The 24426-nt window shown below is 40.4% G+C and overlaps 1 protein-coding gene and 1 long non-coding RNA gene across 16 annotated transcripts in view; both read right to left on the reverse strand.

Moving 5' to 3' along the window:
* Window positions 1-24426, reverse strand: part of dlg2 (discs, large homolog 2 (Drosophila)) — a 174324-nt gene that overhangs the window by 77160 nt on the left and 72738 nt on the right. For all 15 annotated transcript variants that reach the window (XM_004561691.2, XM_004561695.2, XM_004561693.2 and 12 more), the window contains 4 exons: window positions 5875-5958; window positions 2472-2633; window positions 2319-2372; window positions 1905-1955 (listed from right to left, as the gene is read on the reverse strand). In XM_004561691.2, coding sequence (XP_004561748.1) covers window positions 1905-1955; window positions 2319-2372; window positions 2472-2633; window positions 5875-5958 — 351 coding nt within the window. The remainder of the gene's footprint in view (window positions 1-1904; window positions 1956-2318; window positions 2373-2471; window positions 2634-5874; window positions 5959-24426) is intronic.
* Window positions 11716-16916, reverse strand: LOC101476559 (uncharacterized). Its single transcript, XR_013100458.1, has 6 exons — window positions 15658-16916; window positions 14615-14729; window positions 14281-14405; window positions 13902-13997; window positions 13245-13332; window positions 11716-12396 (listed from the first exon to the last, which is right to left on the reverse strand). It is a non-coding gene; the product is annotated as an uncharacterized LOC101476559 (long non-coding RNA).

Genomic DNA, 24426 nt, shown 5'->3' on the forward strand with positions numbered 1-24426 from the left:
GCCCTTTGGTGGCCCAGATCTGGTTTGCCAGAGGTGGCCCACACATGGGCCAGCACAAGGCCAGCTGCAGGCTGGTGGTCCTGTGTTGGCCCATTTGTGGGTCACCTCTGGTAAACCAGAACTGTTAAACGTAGCACAAATGTTTGACATCAATTTTGTTTGATTCCATTAATGTGGGGGGGCTGGTTGACCTCTGATGACCTCTAGAAATTGACCTCACCCAACAGCGTGTACATGGGCACGTCGTCAGGAGCTGGAAGCAGATGGATTCAGAATATGCAGGCTTCGTAAGTCTTTGACCAGAATTCACTGAACCAGCAGCAAAATAGAAATGTATGGGTCTATTTATTTATTTAATTATTACAGTGACCCCCCCCTCAAAAGAAAAAAAAACACTTTGGAGAATGAGCTACCAGAACTTTTTCTGTAATTTTACACATTTAAATCTTACAATTTAAGTCCAAAGAGTCGTGCTGACAGATTTCTTTCTTTGTAATAGCAGTCAGCAGTGGCTATGCAGAAAAACAACAAAGTGGGCTGTGTGTATAATGACTTTGACATTCCCTGGTCTGGAGGTATCTCCCAGGAAGCACTTGATGTGTCCAATGTTGAGAAGACAGTAGTTACTGCTAGTTTGGGTGTGATGTACACAGCAGCAGATGGCCTTAGCTTTCGTCCGTCAGATACACAGCAAAGCACTATTTTTGGTAGAGCATGCTAGCGGGCCGTCGTTATTACCGTGTTGTTTGGAAAATACGGCGCACTTAAAATCAATCCTTTGATTTTTCTGAAAGTCGACAGAGCCCCTTATAATCCCGTGTGCCTTATGTATGAACTCTGGTTGTGTTTACTGACCTCAAAACGATTTTATGTGCACGGCGCTCGAAAATCTGTCAAATGTTTCAGTACGACTTTGCTAAGCTACGAACCCGCACCGCTTGATGGATTGTGGGAGCGTTACGGCTATCGTAGGCGGAGCCTGACGGAGTGATACGTACTGTGCTTCAACATAATGTTACCGTATTGTGTGTGTATAACCTCTTAAGTTTTGTGGATATTACACATGGTTATGCTGAGGATATGTCGGCCAGTTTCCACTGGAAATGCCTTTTGGTTAAACTGTCAGCGAGGAATTTGCATTTGCACTGTTACATTTTTATATAACTTTAATGCACATAAAACAGCTGCTTGTTTAAGTGGAAATACATTGATGGGTTTTTCTTTTTTGCACTAATAAAGTTGAAGAGTTGTAAAGCGTTTTGTCTCGTGTCAATTATATCTTCAGTTATATCGTTATCGCAAATTTTCAAATGTATATCGTGATAAATATTTTTGGTCATATCACCCTGCTCTAGTCTCCACCGCTTGTTTCCAGTCACAAGGAATCAGTACAACATGTTTCATTGAATGTATTCTCATGTAAAGTAAAATAGACAAAATGTCCTTTATGGTGTGACTCCTTTGTGAATAGTCACTATTGTGGAGCACTTATTTACACTTATTTATTCTTCTATTAAATGCAACATCAGTGCCTAGTAGAGCATTAAATCTACATGTATAGAATCATCCATCAAAGCTGATTAAAACTATTTAAACAAAGTTTAGTGACTTTGGCCCAAAATAAGATTCTAAAAAGCTGCAAAACTGAAATCTTATAAAAATAATCCACAAGCAGCGGTGATGTCACTGTGGCAATGTCCATTTTGTCTTATGGAGACAATAGTCAGGTCATCCCACATCAATTGTATAGCTCATAATATATACAAAATTAAATCTACAGCCTTAGCACAGATCTTTTTACAGGACAGGAACAATGTTTTGACTTTCCTGTATTATTCCTTTGCTTCTCAAAGACTAGTTTACTTCACCCTCACAGTCTGATTAGATGGATCTGAGATACTCACCCGCTCTAAGGTGATTTCTTCAAACTCATATTCAATTTCTGTGCTGTTGACCTGAGGAATGAAAAAACTGAATGAAGACACACACTTCATAGTTTCAGTCCACATTGCCTTAAATTACATGGATGATGTTAAGTGTTGAGGCCGAGCTTAAACTGAATGTGACGAGTGTTTCTCAGGGAAACGTGTAAAGTAGAGACTGTCTCATGGACAACAATTTATGATTGGTTATCAATGTAACTATTTTTTTAATATGGAGGGTCAACTACTGAGGGGTCAGTCTCATCTAGTACTTTACTTAATAAAAGTAAAGCAAAATAAAACTTAATAATAAATTATCAGGGAGTAAGTCTGTCTCTACTTGAGTAACCTAACAAGACAATCAGGAATAAACATTTAAAAGATAAATTCTCTCACATAAGGAAGCGACTCCAGAGTGTCTGTATTGATGATCACGGGAGCAGGGTTGGCCTGTAATGAAGACAGATAAGGAGAAAAAGTGAGAAACTTGAGTTTTACAGAAAAACCATCAAGCATGACTGTTCATACATTTACAGTTTGGGTGCTGACCTTGAGAGGAGAGATGTGAGAATGGGACACGTAGCCGTGCACATTTTCAATCTCTGACAGGTTCTTCTGTGAAACATGGACCAGCTCAGGAGCGCGAAGCCCACTGGTGAGCTGTGGGAATCCCTGGTCAAGCAGGGGTGAGTCATCTTCTTGGTAGTGATACTGCAAAGAGTGGAAAGGGAACAAAGAGAAAGACAAATGATTGAGAGTTTAAAACAGGTCACAGGTACAGGAGAAACATCAGACTGATGTTGTTTTCAGGAATGACAGGAGATATCGCAAAAACAACTAGTCTTGATCAACTTTAGCAAATTCATATTTTGGAGATTATGTATCTGAATTTCAGGAGCGGGACCTCCAAACACGCTCCTTCTGCTTGCCATCTACAGAGGTTCCCCCAGTTCTGCAAGCTGTCGTTTTCGTTTACGTGCCCCATCCTCCCTCCCTCCTTGTTCTCATTTCGTTAACTTCCTCACTTCTATTTAAACACGGGGATCTGCCAGGCCTGGGAGCCATCGCCAGTCCCCTTCGGGGCCTTCCCCAAACCGCAGCTCACTTCATGTCCAAGCATCACCTTTACCTACTAAAACACTGTCAAACCTAAAATGAGGACGTGGGCCCAGCTAGTTCATTATTTTGAATATTTGTTTTTGTAAGCATAAATATTGCAAAAATGCTTAAATATTATGACCTTAAAAAGAAAGACGATTATTTAAAAGAGAGTTAATCAAAATGAAACTACACACCCGCTTTAACAGTAGAGTTCTTTTAAGATTCTTCACAGATTTTCTTCTGGAAAAAATAGTGTTTTCAACAAAAGAGGGGATTTCAAGCTGTGACTTACTGCAACTCCAACCTTCTCTTTTAAAACAGTGAAAAACAATGCAAACAAAGAGTAAAAAGCTTTGAGTTTAACTAAAGAGTGTAATTTCTAATTTGATACAGCAACATATTTCCAAACTGTTAAGACTGGGGCAACCTGGTGGATCATTTAAGTAATGTGGGTTATGATGTAGTATAATAAAAATCCGTAAGATGTAAAGATGGAGAGGGGTTCAGGATTGGTACAGCCAACAATGAGCCTGTATATAAATGCAGTGATAGTGGTAAGACCAAAGAGTTTATGGGCACCAGCAGTAGCTCTTAAGTGGAGTCTAGACACAATAAATGACAAATCTCCTGTCATCTTTGCATGAACAGCTAATGCTGTAGCTCAGGAGGCAAAGGAGCTTGCAAAGAAAAGCGTCTGGACGTCTTTAAGTTGCTTGAAGACGTTTCACCTCTCATCCGAGAAGCTTCTTCAGTTCTAAGGTCAAATGGTGGAGAGTCCCAGATATAAACCTAGTGGGAGTTTCCCCCCACAGAGGGACAAAAGGTATGATATGGGGTGGGAACTCAAAACTGGATTATAGATGGCAGTTTTGAGTTCCCTCCCCAGACGCCTTAACGCCCACTCACATCCTGGGCCATCTGACCTCAGGAAATCACATGATAAGGTGGGGCCAGGTTTCACAATGAGCTCACCCGAAACTCTGGCTGATTGGGACCCACGCCCAGTTTCCCACCTTGGCTCAGGCGATTAGAGGATCATCAGGGGGTCCTTTTGTCCCTCTGTGGGGGGAAACTCCCACTAGGTTTATATCTGGGACTCTCCACCATTTGACCTTAGAACTGAAGAAGCTTCTCGGATGAGAGGTGAAACGTCTTCAAGCAACTTAAAGAAGTCCAGACGCTTTTCTCTCCAAGCTCCTTTGACTACGATGACCTGGATGACTGAGAGCCTTCACAGACATGTAGCTCAGGAGCTTAAGCAGGTCATTCACTGATTGGAAGGTTGATGGTTCAATCCCCAGCTGCTATGAGCCAACAATGCTGAAGCACCAATGGGGTTATTAGGTACAACAAGTGAAACAACACTTTGGTGTGTGTATTGCTGTAGGAAAAACCGCGTGATCAATACAACTGCTCTGTTGTACAGTGTTAAGTTGTGCTTATTGGGAAGTGCAGTTGTTGAGTTTGCATTCATGCTGCGAGGAAACATCATCACCACAAGAGAACCAAAGAGAAAAGTTTTCTCCAGTCTGTGGTCCTTTCACCCTTTTTTCTGCCCTCACGTACAGAAGCACAACAATTGTCACACTCACTTATATTTCCTAAATAAGACTTTGACTTGATGTTTTTCACTTATACTTCCTTTCAGAAATATGTTTGTAAATTCTGCATTTTACATACTGTATTAATCAATCGCAGAGTTTGGTTGATATGTACACACTTTCAAGCACTTATCTGCACGTCACACACGCAGGCGCGCCTTCATACATCGAGTTACTTATTGCACTGTTGTGTCTGTATCGTTCTGTTCTTTTTTATTTGCAATTTTTGCACACGTGCACTTTGTGTAGTCCTGTGTTGATTGTCATATGCAGCACTGTGGTCTTGGAGAAACACTGGCTGGCTTCACTGAGCACTGTATCACTGCACATGGTTGGAATGACATTAAAGCCATTTGACTTGACTCTTTCATTTAGTTAACGTTTTATCATCAGCTGGTTATGCCAGCGAGACCTTTCCTCACTCATTTGGTGTCCAGATGTCAGAATGAATGAACCTTCTTCACTCTCTCTCCACTCTCTTCATCCAGGCTGCCTGCAATATTTTTGTAAATCCAGCAGATGTCACTACTAAGCAACACAGTGTTAACGTTGTGTTGACACAATAAGCACAATATGCTACACACTCCATTGACCCATCACTAATGGCTGCTCTGGTCTCCAGTCTGCACGCTAAAATATTCAAATACTGATACTCTCCGATGCTTTCACTGTATGAATGTGTGTGACTGTTAGAAAGCATGTGAATAAGGCAAGTCACATAAAGTATAGTTCTATATTGTGTATTTTGTTGTACAGTTATTTTATTTTCAACTTTAATTTATATATTTTATCTTATTCTTCCCAGTTAAATTTACCCTTCATTCTAATTTGTGTTGTACAGTTATTTCATTTTTAACCTTAATTTATATTTTATTCCTTCCTAGTTAAATTTACCCTTTTTAATTTTTCATATTTATTTCCTATCTTATTCATAGCCTTTCCTTTTTTTGTTTTCTTTAGGTCACGAGCAGTTGTCCAAGCATTTCACTACATATCGTACTGTGTATGACTGTGTACGTGACAAATAAAATTTGAATTTGAATTTGAAAAGTGTTTTGAGTTCTCAGAGTAGAAAATTGCTTTAAAGAACCCGTCCATTTATAATAGTTTGAAACAAATGACCACATACAGCATCATCACTGTAAATACTGTCAAAAGAAGTGCAGAGAATGAAGTGATTGCATTATCACTGCCAGCACAGTGTACGCAATTTGGATGGGGTGAAAAAACAAAACAAAAAAGTTTCTCACCCAGGGAGTGTTCATCAGGGCAGGGTTCATGCAGGGCTGGGGCTGGCCATTGTGGGTTGGCTCATGTACTGCTGCCGGCCTGTTCTGGAGAGAGAAGGAGGACCATATGTGACCACTATGAGCAGACAGTATAGGTGAGACTTATTAACAATTCCATGAAATGAATTCAATTTAATCTGATAAAAATTAAAATTCTTCCTTCTGTCTTGTATGCAAAGCAGCAAAAAGCTGATGCATATGCCCGGAGCTTACAATCCCAAGTCAATGTGATGACTTGCATTTGACTTGAACACCATTAATCCATATTTTATTCACAATAGAAGATAGAAAACATATCAAATGTTTAAATTCAGATATTTTACTACTCCATGAAATATATTAGCTCATTTAGTGACAGCCTCAAAAAAGTTGTGACAGGGATAACAAAAGGCTGGAAAAACAAAAAGGAACAGTTTGGGAAAAGTTTCATATGGGAACAGGTCAGCAGTGTGACTGGGTATAAAAGAGCCTCTTACAGAGAAGAAAACAGAGACTCACCAACCTACAAAAAACTGCATTTGCAGATTGTGAAAAAAAAATCAAAAACTATGTTCCTCTGTGAAAAACTGCAAAGATTTTGAATATCTCAACATGTAGAATACATAATGTCACCAAAAGATTGAGAGAATCTGGAGAAATCTTCAGATGCAAAAAGGCTGAATATCAGATTTGACTGTGACAGTCAGACCCTCAGACCACACTCATTAAAAACAGGCATAGTTCTCACTAAATCACTGCACGGCAAAAGTTTTATCATGCAAAGAAGAAGACTTATGTGAACACGATCCATTACCCAGTGATGCTCCGCCTTTTTTGGGCCAATGCTCATTTAAAATGGACTGAAGTAAAGTGGAAATGCGTAACATGAATTTAAATTTAACCCTCCCCTGCAGCTGAGCCAGGGACCACACCGCCGCCACACCCCCACCACCTGACTGAGGCTGGGGAGCCTCGGCGCACCACATGACCATCAACTTCAATCGCGGTTGAAGGCTGAGCGCAGAGTGTCATCACTGCTCCAGTGGGAAATCTCCCCTGGGGGAAATTTCGGGAGCCAACAGGATCTCACTTGAATTTTTTTTTTTAAGTAAAATAAATAAATAAATAAAGTTTTTTTTTCACTTTTACAAATTAATTTGGATATTTTCACTACAGATTATGATAGAATACCTAGCACATCTACAGAATGGGGTTATTGTAAAAGAATAGCATTGTGGAAAAGTTCAAAATGAACAAAACATTTTCTAAAATTTCGCTCACTGTGAAAGATTGACCCAGTTATTGTCTGCATTTTCAAACTAACGACAGGTGGCTACAACAAAATAGAAAAGATTATTATAAAAGTACAAAAGTTGAAGTTTATCTGTAGCCTCCCTCTCATCCACCGTTCTCATTGCTCCACCTCAGTCTGCATCTCTTTCAATCCTCAGCTCTGCTCTTCAGGCCTGAAACAGTCTGATTCGAGCTCTGCTGGGGATTTCAGTCTTTATCTGCTCTTCATTCGTTCCCCACACTCTGGTCTCTGTGCTCAGGTCCACTATGGTTTTCTGGTCATTCTGTACAGCCAGCAGCCCACCTGGTTCTTCACCTGTCTGTAATCCACTCTGTCAGTCTCAACATTTCACCCGTGACTCAGTAACCGTAATGATAACACACGGCTGCAAATAAATGGCTTAAATTCTTCCTGAAGTCTTGCTGTGTGATGCACATGAATGTAGCTCACTACTTCAACTGTTAGTGAACAGTGTTGGTCAATTAAAAAAGTAATTAGTTACTAATTACTTCTCCAAAAAGTAATCCTGTTACTTTACAGATTACTTATTTTCAAAAGTAATTAGTTACTTTATTATTCAGTTACTTTTAAAAACATGATACACAGCCTATGTAATAAAGCAACAGAGCTTTCAGCCAATTCTATTTTTCTGCATAATCATCATATAAAATTGAATCAAATAAAAAGTCTCTTTTAAAACTTGTTTTATTAGTTTTAATCTTTTAAGATTAAGCACATTGCATTAAGCAAAAATGTAATTATGTACAGCAGTGTCTGACATGAAGAAACTCTTTAACATTTAAACCTATTTCCTGCATATTCCAGCATATAAAATAAAATCATGTTTTGTGTTTACACTCTTTCAAATAGATGAAAGTAAAATACAGCAGAAAATAAATAGAATCAAAGATTCAGCGTCACTGAGTCCTGTCACTCTAAAATCTGGGGTGGGTGGAGGTTATCCCACAGCAGTCATGTCAGTGGGGGGATCCGGGTGTTTCATGAGACACTCTCACGGTTTAGTAACGCAGCGTGCTTACGGGAAAGTAACAGTAATCTAATAACCTTTGCAATAGTAATCCCTTGCTTTAGTCGTAACTTGAAAAAAGTAAGTAATGCATTACTGCCCATCTCTGGTGCTCACAGGTGGTGCAGTTTGGAGAAATGGTGGTGTTTCCTCAGAAGAACTACCAGAGTCACAAAGGGCACGAGTCCATGTCACCACCTCGACTCGCTGCTGATTCTGATCCGAGGCGGCAGATCAACTATCCACAGTAAAGTAGAAATAGTTGTGAGTTGTAGAAACTCTTTAATGTTCTTTATAGAGGCGCATGTTGTATAAAGCATGTGCTTTACATTCACTGCGATTTGCTGTGATATGTGACACCTGATGTGAGCAGGAATGGAGAACATGAATAAAAGGAAGATGTTTTTATTGTTTGGCTAATGAAGGGTGTAAATCTTTAATATTATTTTTGCTTGGTTATTTTAGTGTTTTTCTAAACATGGAGAAAAAAGGCATAAGAAACTAATTTAACTTTCTCTCCTGCTGCAGATGTTGGCTGTGATCTCCGAGGCTGGAACTGGAGAGAGAGGAGTCATCATCCAGCGTCAAAGAAAACATCCAGGTAAAGGGACGTGGATCACTATTTTAGCCTTAAATTATCGTACTTTTAAATACAAAAACATTTTAAAGGACAACATTTACCATCCAACTCTGACCGTAACACAAAATAATGATCGCCGTGAGTGTTTTCAAACTCTTCCTCAGATGGGCAGGCTATCACTGTCCAACCAGCCGACTTCAATAAAAGACTGAGACAGTCGGTGAAAGCAGCATTCAGTGAGCACCACAGGTGAGCGTGTCCCTGAGACATTCAGCATCTGATCCTTGTTGGCCTGTCTGCTCTGCTTTGGTAAGTATCCTTACCGAACTACAGTAACTGTAACACAGTCACTATACATGCCATCCACTTTCTAACTACTGATTACTTCCTGCCAGTTATTTTAGACCCAACACTGCTTCTTCTTGTTCAAACAGCTGGACAGGAAACTACACCAGTGTACTGTTTCACCAACACGTGCCAGGCACTGTTCCTGCCATTCATGGCTTAGCCCCGCCTACCTCAGGACCTCCCCTTGTCAAGTATTGATCATGATGATTATCATGATGACAATGAGCACAACTAAGACTGTAAAAGTCCACGACCATGACTGGTTTGCTGTCTCCTGATTATTAATGAATATCAGGAGGATGATTGTTAGTAAGAAATGATGACAAAAAACACAAAGTTCACCAAACTCACAGGTTACATTCATTTTGCTTTTTCTTCTTTACCAGCCACACTCTAACTGCAATTAAGAAAACAAACTTTAGAAATCATTGACTCAGTGATTTTATCAAATATTTAATGGGTTCAGGTAGAGCCAGCTTCTGCATTACCAAGAACATGAAGTGTGAGACAAATTTACTGAGACACTCTCAGTAAGTTTGATGGGCTGCTTGTCTTTCTGTTTGCAACCACTGCCATGCGTTTATGAAGTGGCTGTTTGGTCTCTCCAATGTAGAGCTCTGGACATTCCTCGCTGCACTGTACCGCATGCACTACATTGTTGAGTTTGTGTTTGGGATGAACCAGTTTGTGTCTGAGCGTGTTGCTGGGTCTGAAGTACACTGGGATGTCGTGCTTGGAGAAAACTCCTCTGATAAACCTGCTACATAGGGGATGACAATGTTGTTGCGTTTGTCTTTCCGATCCTCCCTAGTTGGTGTCTGACCTTCTTTTCTGTGCATCTTTGCTGATTTGATGAAAGAATAATTAGGATAACCACATGTTTTAAAAGCTTCCTTTATATATGTGTGTTCCCTCTTTTCCCCTGATGGCTTCTTTCATGCCTCTTTCAAACCATCTTCTCCGGCTCTTTTAACGGGACAGCACCTAGCCACTGGTACAGAGATGTTGAGGACACCTGGGTCAAAATCAAAACCTAAGACGTGGAATCCGTCACTGCTCACATCAACTCTGTGGATGTAACATAAAGTTGAACATAAAGTTCACCAGGGAAGACACAAAGATAACAGTTTGCTATTCCTGGACTCTGCTGTGCACAATGGGGAGAATGGAAACCTCAACAGTGAAGTTTAGCTGAAGCACACACACACAGACCAGTACCTCCTCTGTGACTCCCACCACAGCTGGACTGGCCGATGGTGATTTTTCATTTTCATGGGCCAATGGGGTTTTCTTTGGTTTTGTTTTTTGTAACGGCATGAACAATGAGAGGTGGTGGATTGGCCAGATGCTGGCAGATGTGTAAAAATAACTCAGTTGTTTGGTGGTGGCTATGGTGGAGCTTCCACAGAGGCAGCAGGTGGATGAGGGAAACGGGAGGCAGGAGGAGAGCCCCGAGGCAGCCACCAGTCCGAGTGTCAGGTGAACTGAACTTCAGGTAAGAAGTTATGACCTGCAGTCTCTCTGGGTCAGATATAAACCAAGTTTAGGTGGAGTTTATTTTCGTTATGCTGACTTTTTACAGTCAGTTACAATAACATGCTAGCTAGTACAATACTGCGTGCTAGCTAGCATGACGGCGTTTCTATACAGCTGGGTGGTTCTATGATGTTACTGATGGTGAACTTTATTTATAAGGTTAGTCTGTAGAGTTTCCAACCGTCCTGTAAAAACACGGAATCGTCTCGTATCCAGAAAAAATATTACGCGTTTCGTGTTGAGATGTAAAGGAACAGTTTGCCCCGGACTTCAGCTACAATGAAAAAGACACAAAGCTGGATTTATTCTGTCGTTACGCTGCACAGCTGCCTCTTCTCCTCTCATTCTGTCCCCTCCCTCTCCTGTTTCTACTTCAATCATGAAACTGATCAATGATCAGCTGATCGGCTTTTCTGACACAAGTCACTTTGCGCCAGAAAGAGGAAACCAGCGGATGTTGCGCTAAACAACAGCAGCACGTTTGATCAGCTGTTGTTAGAATTTATTTAATATTACTTTCTAGTATCAGCTGATGTTTGCTGGAGCCACAGCTGTAAAGCTGCTGGTCATGATATGGTTTGGATATGTGGTGAGAGGGAAACATGCAGATGAAACCAGGAGATGTCCTTACTGAATCATCAGAGCTGTGATGGAGAAACAGGTTTACCTTTTAGGTGACATGGATGAGTTGAAGTTATGAACTGTTTCTGAGAGACAAATAACACCAGGATCCTTTTCTAAGTAGCTGACAGCTGGTAACTGTGCAGGGGCGGGTCTAGCAAAGCTTTTTTGTCCCAGTCCAGCCCTGACTCCATCACCCTCTGGAACACCAACTTGAAGTAATCAGGACCCTACAACACCGGGCAGAACATGTTCCCTCTAAGCCTGAAGGGACAAAGAGATATTTACTTTCTGCTGACCATCAGCTCAGATTCACCATCACCGTCTCTAACTCTCTAAATATGAACACATTTGAAAAATAAAGTTATGTTTACAAACATTCATATCTCAGAAATAAGCACAGCTGTTCATGTTTGCTATTACAGTTTTATTTGTCAGAGAATTATGAACTTTACATCGTGCATTGAGTTTAATAGGTCTGTCTCATGGCTGCACTATGAGAGCTGGAATAAACAATTAAAGTTGAGCAAACTTCAGCTAAATCTTGAAACAGTAGATACAGGTAGAAATGAGATCAGATTAATCTTTGGTCAAAAGCAGATACCTCCTGAGTTCAGTCCATCACATTAAAAAAGAAACGATATCATGCTTTTTACATACACTTCCAAATAATAGTCAAGCAGCTCAGTCTCACAAATAGGTAACTAAGATGTCTCTAATGCAGACGTGCACAGTGTAGTGCAAGCATTACAAGATCAGAAATGAAAACGTAACATTCATGTAAAACTACAGGCTCAGGATTTTAAAGAAAGGCTCTGAAAACAAAACTTTTTAAAACAGTATCTTTGCTGCGATCATCAAAATACAAAACAGACGTGAACAATTTTCAGTAACAAACCCTAACATTCACTAATATTACACATATCCAAACAACAAGGCATATGTCAAAGTTTTTGAAGTGAAGAAACATGTTGCTTTAAAAAGCACATGCAGTGTGTGGCCACGATCGTCACACTGTGGACCATGAACGCCACTTCTTTGAAGCGTTCTTCTTCTTGGAATCAAAATGGAAGCAGAAACATCACGATTCTCTTTGATCTACCAAAAGGAAAAAGCAGAACATCGGAGCTGAAACCAGTCGGGTGAAATAATTAGGATAACAATAATTCAGTGCATTGTCTCCGGTAGTCTTACGATTGTTGGTATCTGCTCAGTACAACTAACACTCGGTGTCAGGGAACTCCTGTGTGGAAACGAGTGGTTTTTATGTTTTTATGTACGTATTTAACTTCCATCCATTTAACTTAGGAGGAAGAAATGTCAGTTTGGTGCAGGCTGGTTAGTTTAGACTCTGGGTGCATTTGGTGCCCTGTTGTCTGTAACTCAATGAGTTGGTTCACTTTGTGGCTGGGCTGCATGTGCGGTTATATCATGTCGGCTTGGGCTGGAGTACCTGTTCCCTGTTAGGTGTTTAGCTGAACATGAGTAGAGCTTCTAGCTTGGAAGCACATCTGTGCACATAGTCATACTGTCACTGGTTAGTGTAAATGGCTCAATGTGACATAGGAACCTTTTAATTAATTTCCATAACCCGACTTGTATGTCAAAGAATATCAAACCTGGAAAAGCTGTTTATGGTCAGAATGATTAAAAACTGTAAAGAGCTTTTCTCTTTGCGTGGAGCGTCCAACACTGTGACTCTTCCTTGTAGAAGCCGTCACTCCAAAGGTCTTATGATAATAATGTTTTATGATTTACTAAGTTACTGGATGAACATGAAAAGTACGTCCATTGTTGCAAATGACCGTGGGCGTGACCAGAATAACATCCAACTAGACGCTCAAAAGACGTCCTTAAATGTCCTGTAAGTGACAGAACAGATGAACGAACAGGTAATCGCTTACTTGAGATGAAACCTGCCCAGCTACTTTGAAAACAGCTTCTACCTGCTCCTCCTGTAACTGGATGGCTTCTCAGGGCTAAGCCGTCCTGCAGTCCAGCAGCCTTTATGGTTCTGCTGTGATTCACCAGGAACTGTTAGAAAGACACAAACACACAAACATTAACATGTTCCACAGTCTTCCAGTTTGATCACTTTGATTGTCTCATCCTGTGGACAACGACGTACACGGATGCAGGTTTATTGTTAACTTTTGGAGGTTTATTTATTGAACAAATCCAGCTCCACTGTGATGCTGAGCTGGATACGCACTTAAGAAAACGTGTGAATAAATAGACAACAAACTGCATTTAACCAAACAGACTGGACCCGTTATTGTTAACTGAATGCAAGACTTTAACAGTCTCTTCAATGTAAGAATGCAGGTCCATCAGCATGAGACAAACCTGATGACACACTTCATATGTAGCACATTTACATTTATATCACACACGTCTGCTTTCCTGTTTGTATACAGGCTGCCAGGTTATCACAGGGCCAACACAATACATGTGACACAAAATCCACTGAAGTGTTTGATATTTTAATCATAATGATGATTATTATTTAAAATATCACTATAAAGTTTATTTATAAATATATTTAGATTTGTTTCTGTAACCTAGCATATAAAGCTGAGCTGTTTCAGCTTCTGACCTCTGACCTCAGTGTGTCCTCACTGCAGCTTCCTCCTGGAAACACTTCTCCTTCTTGTCTTCCCCCAGTGTTGTTTCCCTGCCGTTAATATCATTCACTGTACCTGAGGAACAACAGAGGACAAACACTCACTTTAAGAAGTACATTCATACAGAGGTGATCTATGGAAACGCACTACTCCACACTTTGGTAGAGAAATCAGTTTCTGTGAAACATTTCTGTAAATGGTGTGGACTTCTTCAGGAGACTCAGCCAATCCCACTCTGATAACTGAAACTTCTGTGGATGAAGAAACTGCCAGACACCGTCCTGGAAATGTTTAAGAAATACAAGATCGCTATATAAATGACGATCATGTTAAAATCACATTAACAGTTGTTGCTCACCTTTGTTTCTGATTTTAAAAAGTTGTATCCCGTCAGCTCTCATGGCTCAGAAAAAGCTTTTTTTGGTTTCCAATCCAGTTCTGCTTGAAAGTATTAAGGATACTTTAAAAGTGCTCCTCTGAAATCTGTGTTAAACAACAAGAAACATAAATTAGTAACAAAAACACAGTGCAGAAGGTAAGTACAGGCATTACACACCATCATCGGGCCTAATGCTCCTAAATCTGCAACTTCAAATCTCTGTGAGCTCTTCAACGTGTCTTCAAAGGGAAAAGTCCAAAACTTAAAATTTGATTATAAAAGGTTCAACACAGACACACAGACAGAGAGGTACCTTTTAATGTTTACTGGTAACCTGAGTCACTGATCATCTACAGCAGGGGTGTCGAACTCCAGGCCTCGAGGGCCCGTGTCCTGCAAGTTTTAGATCTCACCCTGGATTAGCACACCTGAAACAAATGATTAGCTCATTACCAGGCGTCTGGAGAACTTCAAGACAGGTTGAGGAGGTAATTTAGACATTTAAATCAGCTGTGATGGATCAAGGACGCATCTAAAACCTGCAGGACACCGGCCCTCGAGGCCTGGAGTTCGACACCTGTGATCTACAGTATTACAGAGTCTGGCAGTCTTTGCTTGATGTAAACCAGGGGTGCTCAATCCCAGTCCTCAAGAGCTACTGTCCTGCAGCTTTTAGATGCATCCCTACTCCAACACAGCTGAATCAAATGTTTGATTACCTCTTCAGCATGCCATCAAGTTTGGAAAAGGCCTGATAACAAGCCATTCATTTGATTCAGCTGTGTCGGAACAAGGATGCATCTAAAAGCTGCAGGACAGTAGCTCTCGAGGACTGGGATTGAGCACCCCTGATGTAAACGTTACTGTAAGTTTCCAGCTGCCTCTCAGGTGTGACAGGTGTGCCAGCAGGAAAGAGTAATAATAACCTGCATCCTGAGGTTTGTCGTGCAGGATTAAAGGAGCCAGGCTTTGTTCACACAGCTGGGATTGTGTTTTACACTGACCCTGGGTCAGTATCATACAGTTTAAACGAAGCACTGAAACTTGCACATATTTATTACAGATGCATTGAAGCTAATCGAGATATTTGCTGTGAATCTGTTTTCTGGTAACTTTATTAACCAGTAACATTTCTGTCTAATCACTGTTTAAACAGTAACCGCTTTATTACACTATAAGCTAACCTTTACACCATAACTTTAAGCTAGCGCCATAAAGACGGTCAAACGTAATAATATTTACAAATGCATCTCAAAGCTGTTATATGTGTATTACTAACATAACCACATTAACATTATTGACACTCGCTGACTTTTAATAGTCATTCTATAAATGCTGTCCGTTTAAACGTCTTACCTGTAAACACTGCTGTATCACAGGATTCCAGCCAGAGTGGATTCTGGAGTCTTCCACGCTCCTGTTAGTGATCCTCCATCTGGATGGATGATAACAACCTTCTGAACAATCTAGCAGGTGGAGATGGCCCCTGCTGGCCCATATCTATGGTGCTGATTTCTGCTTATAACGCCCACTGAATGGCCTGATGACATCTGAGGCCGGTGTCCCCAGTGCCTAGTGTTCGTTCCCAGTCTAGGTTTTGGTTATAAAGGTTTCCTTGTTGCCTTTCACATTCTGTTTTCATCTTAGTTCTGTACCACGGACATCAGCCTTAATAAATGCATTGTTGGTTATTAATATTCACCTGCCTGTGAGTCTGTGTTTGGGCCTTTCCCTCTACAAACATGATCTAGGTCTCGCTGATCGTAGTTGAAACCATATCACAGAACTAAGCTAGATGATGCTGATTCATTTAATTCACAAAACACCATTTAAATGCCATCACTGCCTTTGAAGATGTTTGCAGACACACAGGGACAAATTATTAGTTTAAGGTTACTGACTGGAGCAATAGATTTTCAACACAGAATTTCTGCATTCACTTGTTTTCTTCAGAAAGAAACTTTACATGTATCTGAACACAATAACAGATTACTATTTTTTAATGACCTGATTCAGTATTATTAGCTGGTCTCTCTATTGAGCCATAACATAAATCACTGCTTTGCAATGACGTGCTTTAACTTTGTAATGCTCAAAGTAAAACTAAGGGTTATATTCTAGTTTACACAAAGTTTAAAAACTTAAGCAAGGGTTTCAACTGTCACTTGAAAGCATTATACCAATAGCCAGAGGTGTGGACTCGAGTCACATGACTTGGACTCGAGTCAGACTCGAGTCATTAATTTTATGACTTTAGACTTGACTTGAAAAAATGTTCTAAGACTTGTGACTTGACTTGGACTTTTACACCAATGACTTGGGACTTGAATTGGACTTGAACCGGTTTACTTGAAAAGACTTGATATTTTACCCCAAATATAAAATTTAACATGCATATTATATAGAGATTGAAAATGTGACGTCATTCACGGGTAGAACCGCAAAGGATTCTGGGAACTCGTGGCAAGCGGTACTAGCGCACGCAGGCTTTCAATTGAAATCAGTCACACAGCGATAAAAAGAAACACAAAAATGTCAAGAAGCTGTTGTATTATTAACTGCAATAGCCGGTCGCATGACAGCCACGGGAAGCCGACGGGTAAAGAGATCGGTTGTTATCGGATTACGTTGAAGAGAAATTGTTCGAGCCATGTTTCCGAAGTAACAAAGACGCGACGGATGGCCTGGATTGCAGCCATTCAAAGACCAAATATAACGTCCCAGAACCCTCCAGCTCACAGGTTAGTCTGCTCCAAGCATTTACACGAAGGTCAGTGTTTTTTAGTAGTTAATACGTCACTTTCATAACATAATTGGTGATATAGGTTACAAGCAAGTCTGGCGCTGAACAGAAATTGTCGCGCTATGCTCCTTTATTTATTGTGCATAAATAGTGAATTGTCCTGACACAATATTGCGTTTCGCTTCTGTTATTATGGTACATTGACAAAAACATATACTTTTATTCACAGGATAAAACAGGTTTTTTGTATCACTAATTGTCCAGTACGATTACAGCATACAATATTATTGTCACTGCTACATTTCTGTGATGCTACCAGAAATTATTTCCACTACTAATTAATTACCGTTGAGCTCAAAGGTCCTATTAATAAACGGTTAAGGAATGTGTATTTATGACGACAATTTGTGAGACTGGTAAACTTATGATACGTACGATGGTCTTTCGTTCTACACGGTGCAGTTCAAGGTCCTGTACCCATCCGTCGGTAAACTGTACCTGGGCTTGTTGCAGTGACCTGAAGTTACTAAACTTCATGAGTGTATGCGCTCACTCCAAGAACCGTATGATTATAAATATGCATATAAATATGCTACGATGAGATAGCTGACTTCATCTAACTAGCAAATGTTGTCCAGGCTACGTTGGTGATGCAGTTTTTTTTAATGTGTATGATATTTTTGTCATGCGATTTTAAAGCCGGTCCTACAACCGCATCCAAGAATAACATGCAGCTTATCTCAGAACTGTCGGTGAAAATTATTCTTGGAGCTAGGTTTAATTGAGCTGCATTTTAAAGAGGTGCAATTTCACAATTTGTGTATATTTTCTAAGTTCACTATTTTGTCATGTGTTGAGAAAAACACAGATTTAAAAATTACATGGTCTAATATTTACATTTAGCATAACTGCAACATTATTTTTTCGTTTGTTTTTTTTAAAGACTCGAAAGGACTTGAAATTCAAAGTTTCAGACTTGTGACTTGACTCGGACTTTTACACCAGTGACTTGAGACTCGACTCTGACTTGCCTGACATTACTTGAGACTTGAGGATAAAGACTTGAGACTTACTTGAGACTTGCAAAACAATGACTTGGTCCCACCTCTGCCAATAGCAAATGAAATTAGTTTAGACTTGAGAAAAACATTTGCTGATGCTCAAAAAGCAGGAAATGGCTATGCAAAGATACTGTGGTGTTTCCTATAGTCAAGAACTGGAGTGAAAATTATCATCATGAAAAGAGAGACACATAGTACAAAACAACAGTGCAGAGAAAGAGCTTTGAAAGATTTCAAAGACTATGGAAAGAAAACTAGTATGCAATATGTCTAAGGACCACAGAACACCCGCCAGCAACCCTGCACAGGAATGGACTGCAAGGCTGGAGAGCAAAATAAGCACCACTTCTGCAGAAGAGACACCTTCAAGCCAGACTGAAGTTTGCTAACAGCAACCTAGAAAAGGATTATGCATACTGGAAGCACGTCCTTTGGTCCGATGAGACAAAACTAGAGCTCTTCGGCCGTGTAGACAAGACATTTGGACAATTGTGGGGAAAATCTGAGGATTTGAGCACCTTGTTGTTCCAACATTACTGCACACGAGTCCTCACCTCATCCTGGTATTACACCTTTGGGATGAATTCGAGTGGAGACTGTGAGCCTGGCCTTTCCGTTCAGTGCCTCACAAATGAACTTTTAAACAAATGGTCAAAAATTCCTATAAACACACTTTCAAATCAAATCAAAATTTATTTATATAGCACATATTAAAAACAACAAAGTTGGCCATAGTGCTTCACAGTCAGTAAACGCATGAGACAATTAAAACAAAACAATAAAGACAGGACAGGAATCAATAGGTGACAACACAACAAGCCAACTCGTAAGAATCAAAAGCCAAAGTAAAAAGATAGATTTTAAGACGTGATTTAAAAGACTGGATAGACTCGGCGGCACGAATATGAACCGGCGAGGTTATTCCAGAGTCTGGGTGCTACGCTTGCGAAGGCCCGGTCACCTCCTAGGTTGTGCTAGGAGCATCTGATTGGACGAATTAAGTGCTCTATTGGGATTGTACAAGTGGAGGAGTTGGGAAAGATAGCTGGGCGCTAAATTATTTAGAATTTTAAAAGTGAACAAAACTAAAGTTTGTGGAAAGCCTTCCCAGCACAGTTGAAGCTGTAGTAGCAGCAAAGTGTGGACTAAGATCATATTCAACTCTATGGATTAAGTATGATTAAGGGATGTCACTGAAGTTCATATGCGTGTGAAGGCAGATGAGCAAATATTGTTAGCAATATTGTGTACATCACAAAAATGTTTGAGTATGGGCTAGTTAAAATATGAAGACTTTTCATATTCATATAAATATGAAAAAAGTCCCTTGTTTGAGCACACACTAATATAAAAACAATCAGTGAGTGACTGATATAGAGAGACCAACCTGCGCTCTCTTGCCACATACGTAGAACAGTGTTCGTAGCGTCAGACAGAAACACATTGACTGTCAGTGGTGGACCTGCCAATTCTGGTATTCTATGGCAAATCCTAGTTCGACTGAACTGTGCCAAATAGTGAGTACAGAGCCCACTAGAGCCCACTAGAGCCCACTAGTGGCCCTGCAGGCCACTCTCATGAATTCTGTTTCTGATTGTTTGGTCAGAGACATTCACACCAGTGATCATTGTGTAGGGTTGTGACAGTGCTCATCCTGATGGGTTTGAAGACCTTCTATGGTAGTTGGTGGTATAACGTAATGTATTAAACAATATATTAAGCTTATATTGCGCAACAAGCTCACTATCAAAATGGCTTCTATGTCACCTTTTTAATATAAAATCTGCAAAGTTTCATGCTAATGTTCTTTCTTACATTGAAAATACGTGGCAGACGTTGATGGCTTACAATAGCCAGTCATGTTTGATACTTGTCTTTCAAATGTGTGTACTCATAGTTAATGATTTTCTCCTCAATGACATTTTCCCTAAAAACAAGCTGTGTTGTGAAAACTGCTGTTAACTGTTGCAAGGTGAAGGTTTTGGATAAATGCCATTGTTTATGATTAAAATGAGAGTAAAATCAGGATACATCTGTTGTAAAACTACAGATTTTTAAAAGCATTTTTCATATTTTGCTGCTAGTCTTCTAATTTCACTGAGGTCTTGCAGCACTGAGTGAGTGATCAAAGCTTACACTAAGCCTGGTTAGCAGGTTGCGTTAGCCAAGGCTGAAGGTGGTAGTGATTACAAGAGAGATTTGTGCTGTTAGGCATGACTGTGGCCACCAAAGTAAAACAGTCATGGAGCATCAGCACATGAACAGTGTTAAAAAGAAAACGTGACTTGCAAATAATAATAATTATTATTATTTTTAACCAAAGCCACCTTTAAAAACCCTCAAGGTCACCTTAAATTTGTACTACTACATTATTAGGTTACTGGACACTAACATGCACCCGTCACACAAGACGTATATAACAAGACCTGTGTAACTGAAACACCAGTTAGCCTCCCTCAAAGTGGGCGTCATCCCTACATCACTACCTCTATCAAACACACACACACACACACACACACACACACACACACACACACACACACACACACGCTTAGTCATGATCTCAGACCACAGTAGCATGCAAAAACCATGGGAGTGCTGTAGAAACATAAAGGAAGCTGAGTGTTATCTTTAAAATAACAATGTCAGATGGAACATAAGTAGCAGCATCACTGATTTGAAGAAACAAATCTGATTGTCTCATTTTGTTTTGGTAAATTTAAAATACAAAAGAAAAAGTAGAACAGCTTTCACTTGATGTGAAGCTCCATGGAAGCTCGTGAGCAAGCAGGCGGGACTGAAGGGGAAGAATTGGTGAGTGAAAATGCAAACAGAAGGTCTGCTGGCTGAGTGATTTGCACACTTAATGGAAAACTAAAGAGACACAGGATGGGACTAATACTGTGGGTACAGAAGGATGTGGGAATGTGATACGAAGAATCTTTGACATGCTGTATAACGCAATAATGTAAGTAACGTCTGTGTTACTTTACTCGAGTTGTAACTTTTAGACTGGAAAAAACTGGCCACGAATGAATTGAACAGATTCTCCCCAACGTAAGCAGAAATCACACAGCAAAGATTGAATAAGTGTTGCAAACGTTAGTATGTGTATATGTAAGTAAGAAGAAAATGTAGAGTTTTAACAAGCTGAAAAAGCAATGACAGGTCACAGCTGCCACCTGTGCTACCTGCCAGTGTTGAGGAACAGGTTACATGCAACACAGACACATAATTCAATTACAGAAGTAGTACAGGTCAGCTCATGTAATGTGTTTTTTCTATAATTAAATTACCAAGGCAGCATATGTCCGTTCAATAACAATTCAGAATATTACAAGTAAGAAATTGGGACATAACTGGTGGCGCTGTCACTTGGTGCTCGCTCGCTCTGCGGTAGAGTATCACTTCCTGTTCCTGCTCAAACACAGTGGTGTTTCTGAGTAGCTTATTTGCTTAGCAATTTAATTAACAACTTTTAAATACATTCTTCTTTCATAGTATAATCTTCACGTGCTTCATCCGAAGCACACTTTCTGTGTACTCACTACCTAATTTATAGCCAAAGTATTCACTCACTGTCTCTGTACTGTCTCGCTAGCTTAGCTTAGCTTAGCTCGTAGCCGACTCATTAGCACCATGGCTACTTCACCTCTCCCTCCTGCACTTTCTTGCTCATTGTGTCAGATGTTGAGTTACTCCTCGGCCTCCTTTAGCAGTAATTATATCTGTAACAAATGTAGCATATTTGCAGCTCTGGAGGCCAGGATTACTGAATTGGAGGCTCTGCTTCGCACCCTTCATTCACCCGTAGCTAGCCAGGCCCCTGTAGCTGGTGCAGCCGAAGATAGCGTAGGCCCCGCTAGCTGTTCCCCGGCAGATCCCAAGCAGCTGGGGAAAGAGGGCGGCTGGGTCACGGTGAGGAGGATGCATAGTCCTAAACAGAAGCCCCAGGTACACCACCAACCCGTTCATGTGTCTAACCGTTTTTCCCCACTCGGCGACACACCCGCCGGGGGTCAAACTCTGGTAATTGGTGATTCTGTTCTCAGACATGTGAAGCTAGAGACACCGGCAACCATAGTCAATTGTCTTCCAGGGGCCAGAGCAGGCGACATTGAAGGAAATTTAAAACTGCTGGCTAAGGGTAAACGTAAATTCAGTAAAATCATAATTCACGTCGGCAGTAATGACACCCGGTTACGCCAATCGGAGGTCACTAAAATCAATATTGAATCGGTGTGCAACTTTGCCAAAACAATGTCGGACTCTGTAGTTTTCTCTGGTCCCCTCCCCAATCAGACCAGGAGCGACATGTTTAGCTGCATGTTCTCCTTAAATTGCTGGCTGTCTGAGTGGTGTCCCAGAAACGATGTGGGCTTCATAGATAATTGGCAAACCTTCTGGAGGAAACCTGGTCTTGTTAGGAGAGACGGCATCCATCCCACGTTGGATGGAGCAGCTCTCATTTCTAGAAATATGGACAAATTTATTAAACCCCCCAAAATATGACTATCCAGAGTTGGGACCAGGAAGCAGAGTTGCAGTCTTACACGCCTCTCTGCAGCTTCTCTCCTCCTGCTACCCCCCCAAAAACCCATCTCCATAGAGACTGTGTCAGCTTCCAAAAAGACAAAAAACGAACTAAAAACCAGCAACAAACAACTTAAACATAAACAATTACAAAGAAAGAACAATACAGTATCCACATCTGAACCAAAGAGTAAAACAGTGAAATGTGGATTATTAAATATTAGGTCTCTCTCCTCCAAGTCTCTGTTAGTACATGACTTAATAATTGATCAACAAATTGATTTACTCTGCCTTACAGAAACCTGGTTGCAGCAGGATGATTATGTTAGTTTAAATGAATCAACACCCCCGAGTCATTCTAACTACCAGAAATCTCGAAGCACAGGCCGAGGGGGAGGTGTGGCAGCAATTTTTCACACCAGCCTATTAATTAATGAAAGACCCAGACAGACTTTTAATTCATTTGAAAGCCTGATGCTTAACATTGTCCACCCCAGCTGCGAAACTCAGAAATCAGTCTTACTTGTTATCATCTATCGTCCACCTGGGCCTTACACAGAGTTTCTGTCTGATTTCTCAGACTTTTCATCTGATTGAGTTCTCAGCTCAGATAAAATAATTATTGTGGGTGATTTTAACATCCATGTAGATGCTAAAAATGACAGCCTCAACATGGCATTTAATCTGTTATTAGACTCAATTGGCTTCTCTCAAAATGTAAAAGAACCCACCCACCACTTTAATCACACTCTAGATCTTGTTTTAACATATGGCATAGAAACTGAACATTTAACAGTGTTTCCTGAAAACCCTCGGCTGTCTGATCATTTCCTGATAACATTTACTTTTACAATAATTGATTACACAGCGGTGGAGAGTAGACTTTATCAAAGTAGATGTCTTTCTGAAAGTGCTGTAACTAAGTTTAAGAATATAATCCACCCACTGTTATCATCTCCAATGCCCTGTACCAACACAGAGCAGAGCAGCTATCTGAACGCTACCCCAACAGAGGTCGATTATCTTGTTAATAATTTCACCTCCTCACTACGTACGACTCTGGATACTGTAGCTCCTGTGAAAACTAAGGCCTCAAATCAGAAGTACCTGACTCCGTGGTATAATTCTCAAACACGTACCCTAAAGCAGATGACTCGTAATCTGGAGAGGAAATGGCGTGTCACAAATCTAGAGGATCATCATTTAGCCTGGAGAAATAGTTTGCTGCTTTATAAGAAAGCCCTCCGCAAAGCCAGAACATCGTACTATTCATCACTGATTGAAGTAAATAAGAACAACCCCAGGTTTCTCTTCAGCACTGTAGCCAGGCTGACAAACAGTCAGAGCTCTGTTGAGCCAACAATCCCTTTAACGTTAACTAGTAATGACTTCATGAACTTCTTCACAAATAAAATTTTTATCATTAGAGAAAAAATTACCAGTAATCATCCCACAGATGTAATATTATCTACAGCTACTCTTAGTACCATTGATGTTAAGTTAGACTCTTTTTCTCCAATTGATCTTTCTGAGTTAACTTCAATAATTACTTCCTCCAAACCATCAACGTGTCTTTTAGACCCCATTCCTACAAAACTGCTCAAAGAAGTCCTGCCATTAATTAATTCTTCGATCTTATATATGATCAACCTATCTCTAATGATCGGCTATGTACCACAGGCCTTCAAGCTGGCTGTAGTTAAACCTTTACTCAAAAAGCCATCTCTAGACCCAGCAGTCTTAGCTAATTATAGGCCAATCTCCAACCTTCCTTTCATATCAAACATC

The sequence above is a fragment of the Maylandia zebra genome, linkage group LG10, assembly GCF_041146795.1.
Source record: "Maylandia zebra isolate NMK-2024a linkage group LG10, Mzebra_GT3a, whole genome shotgun sequence".
In the NCBI taxonomy this organism is placed as follows: Eukaryota; Metazoa; Chordata; class Actinopteri; order Cichliformes; family Cichlidae; genus Maylandia; species Maylandia zebra.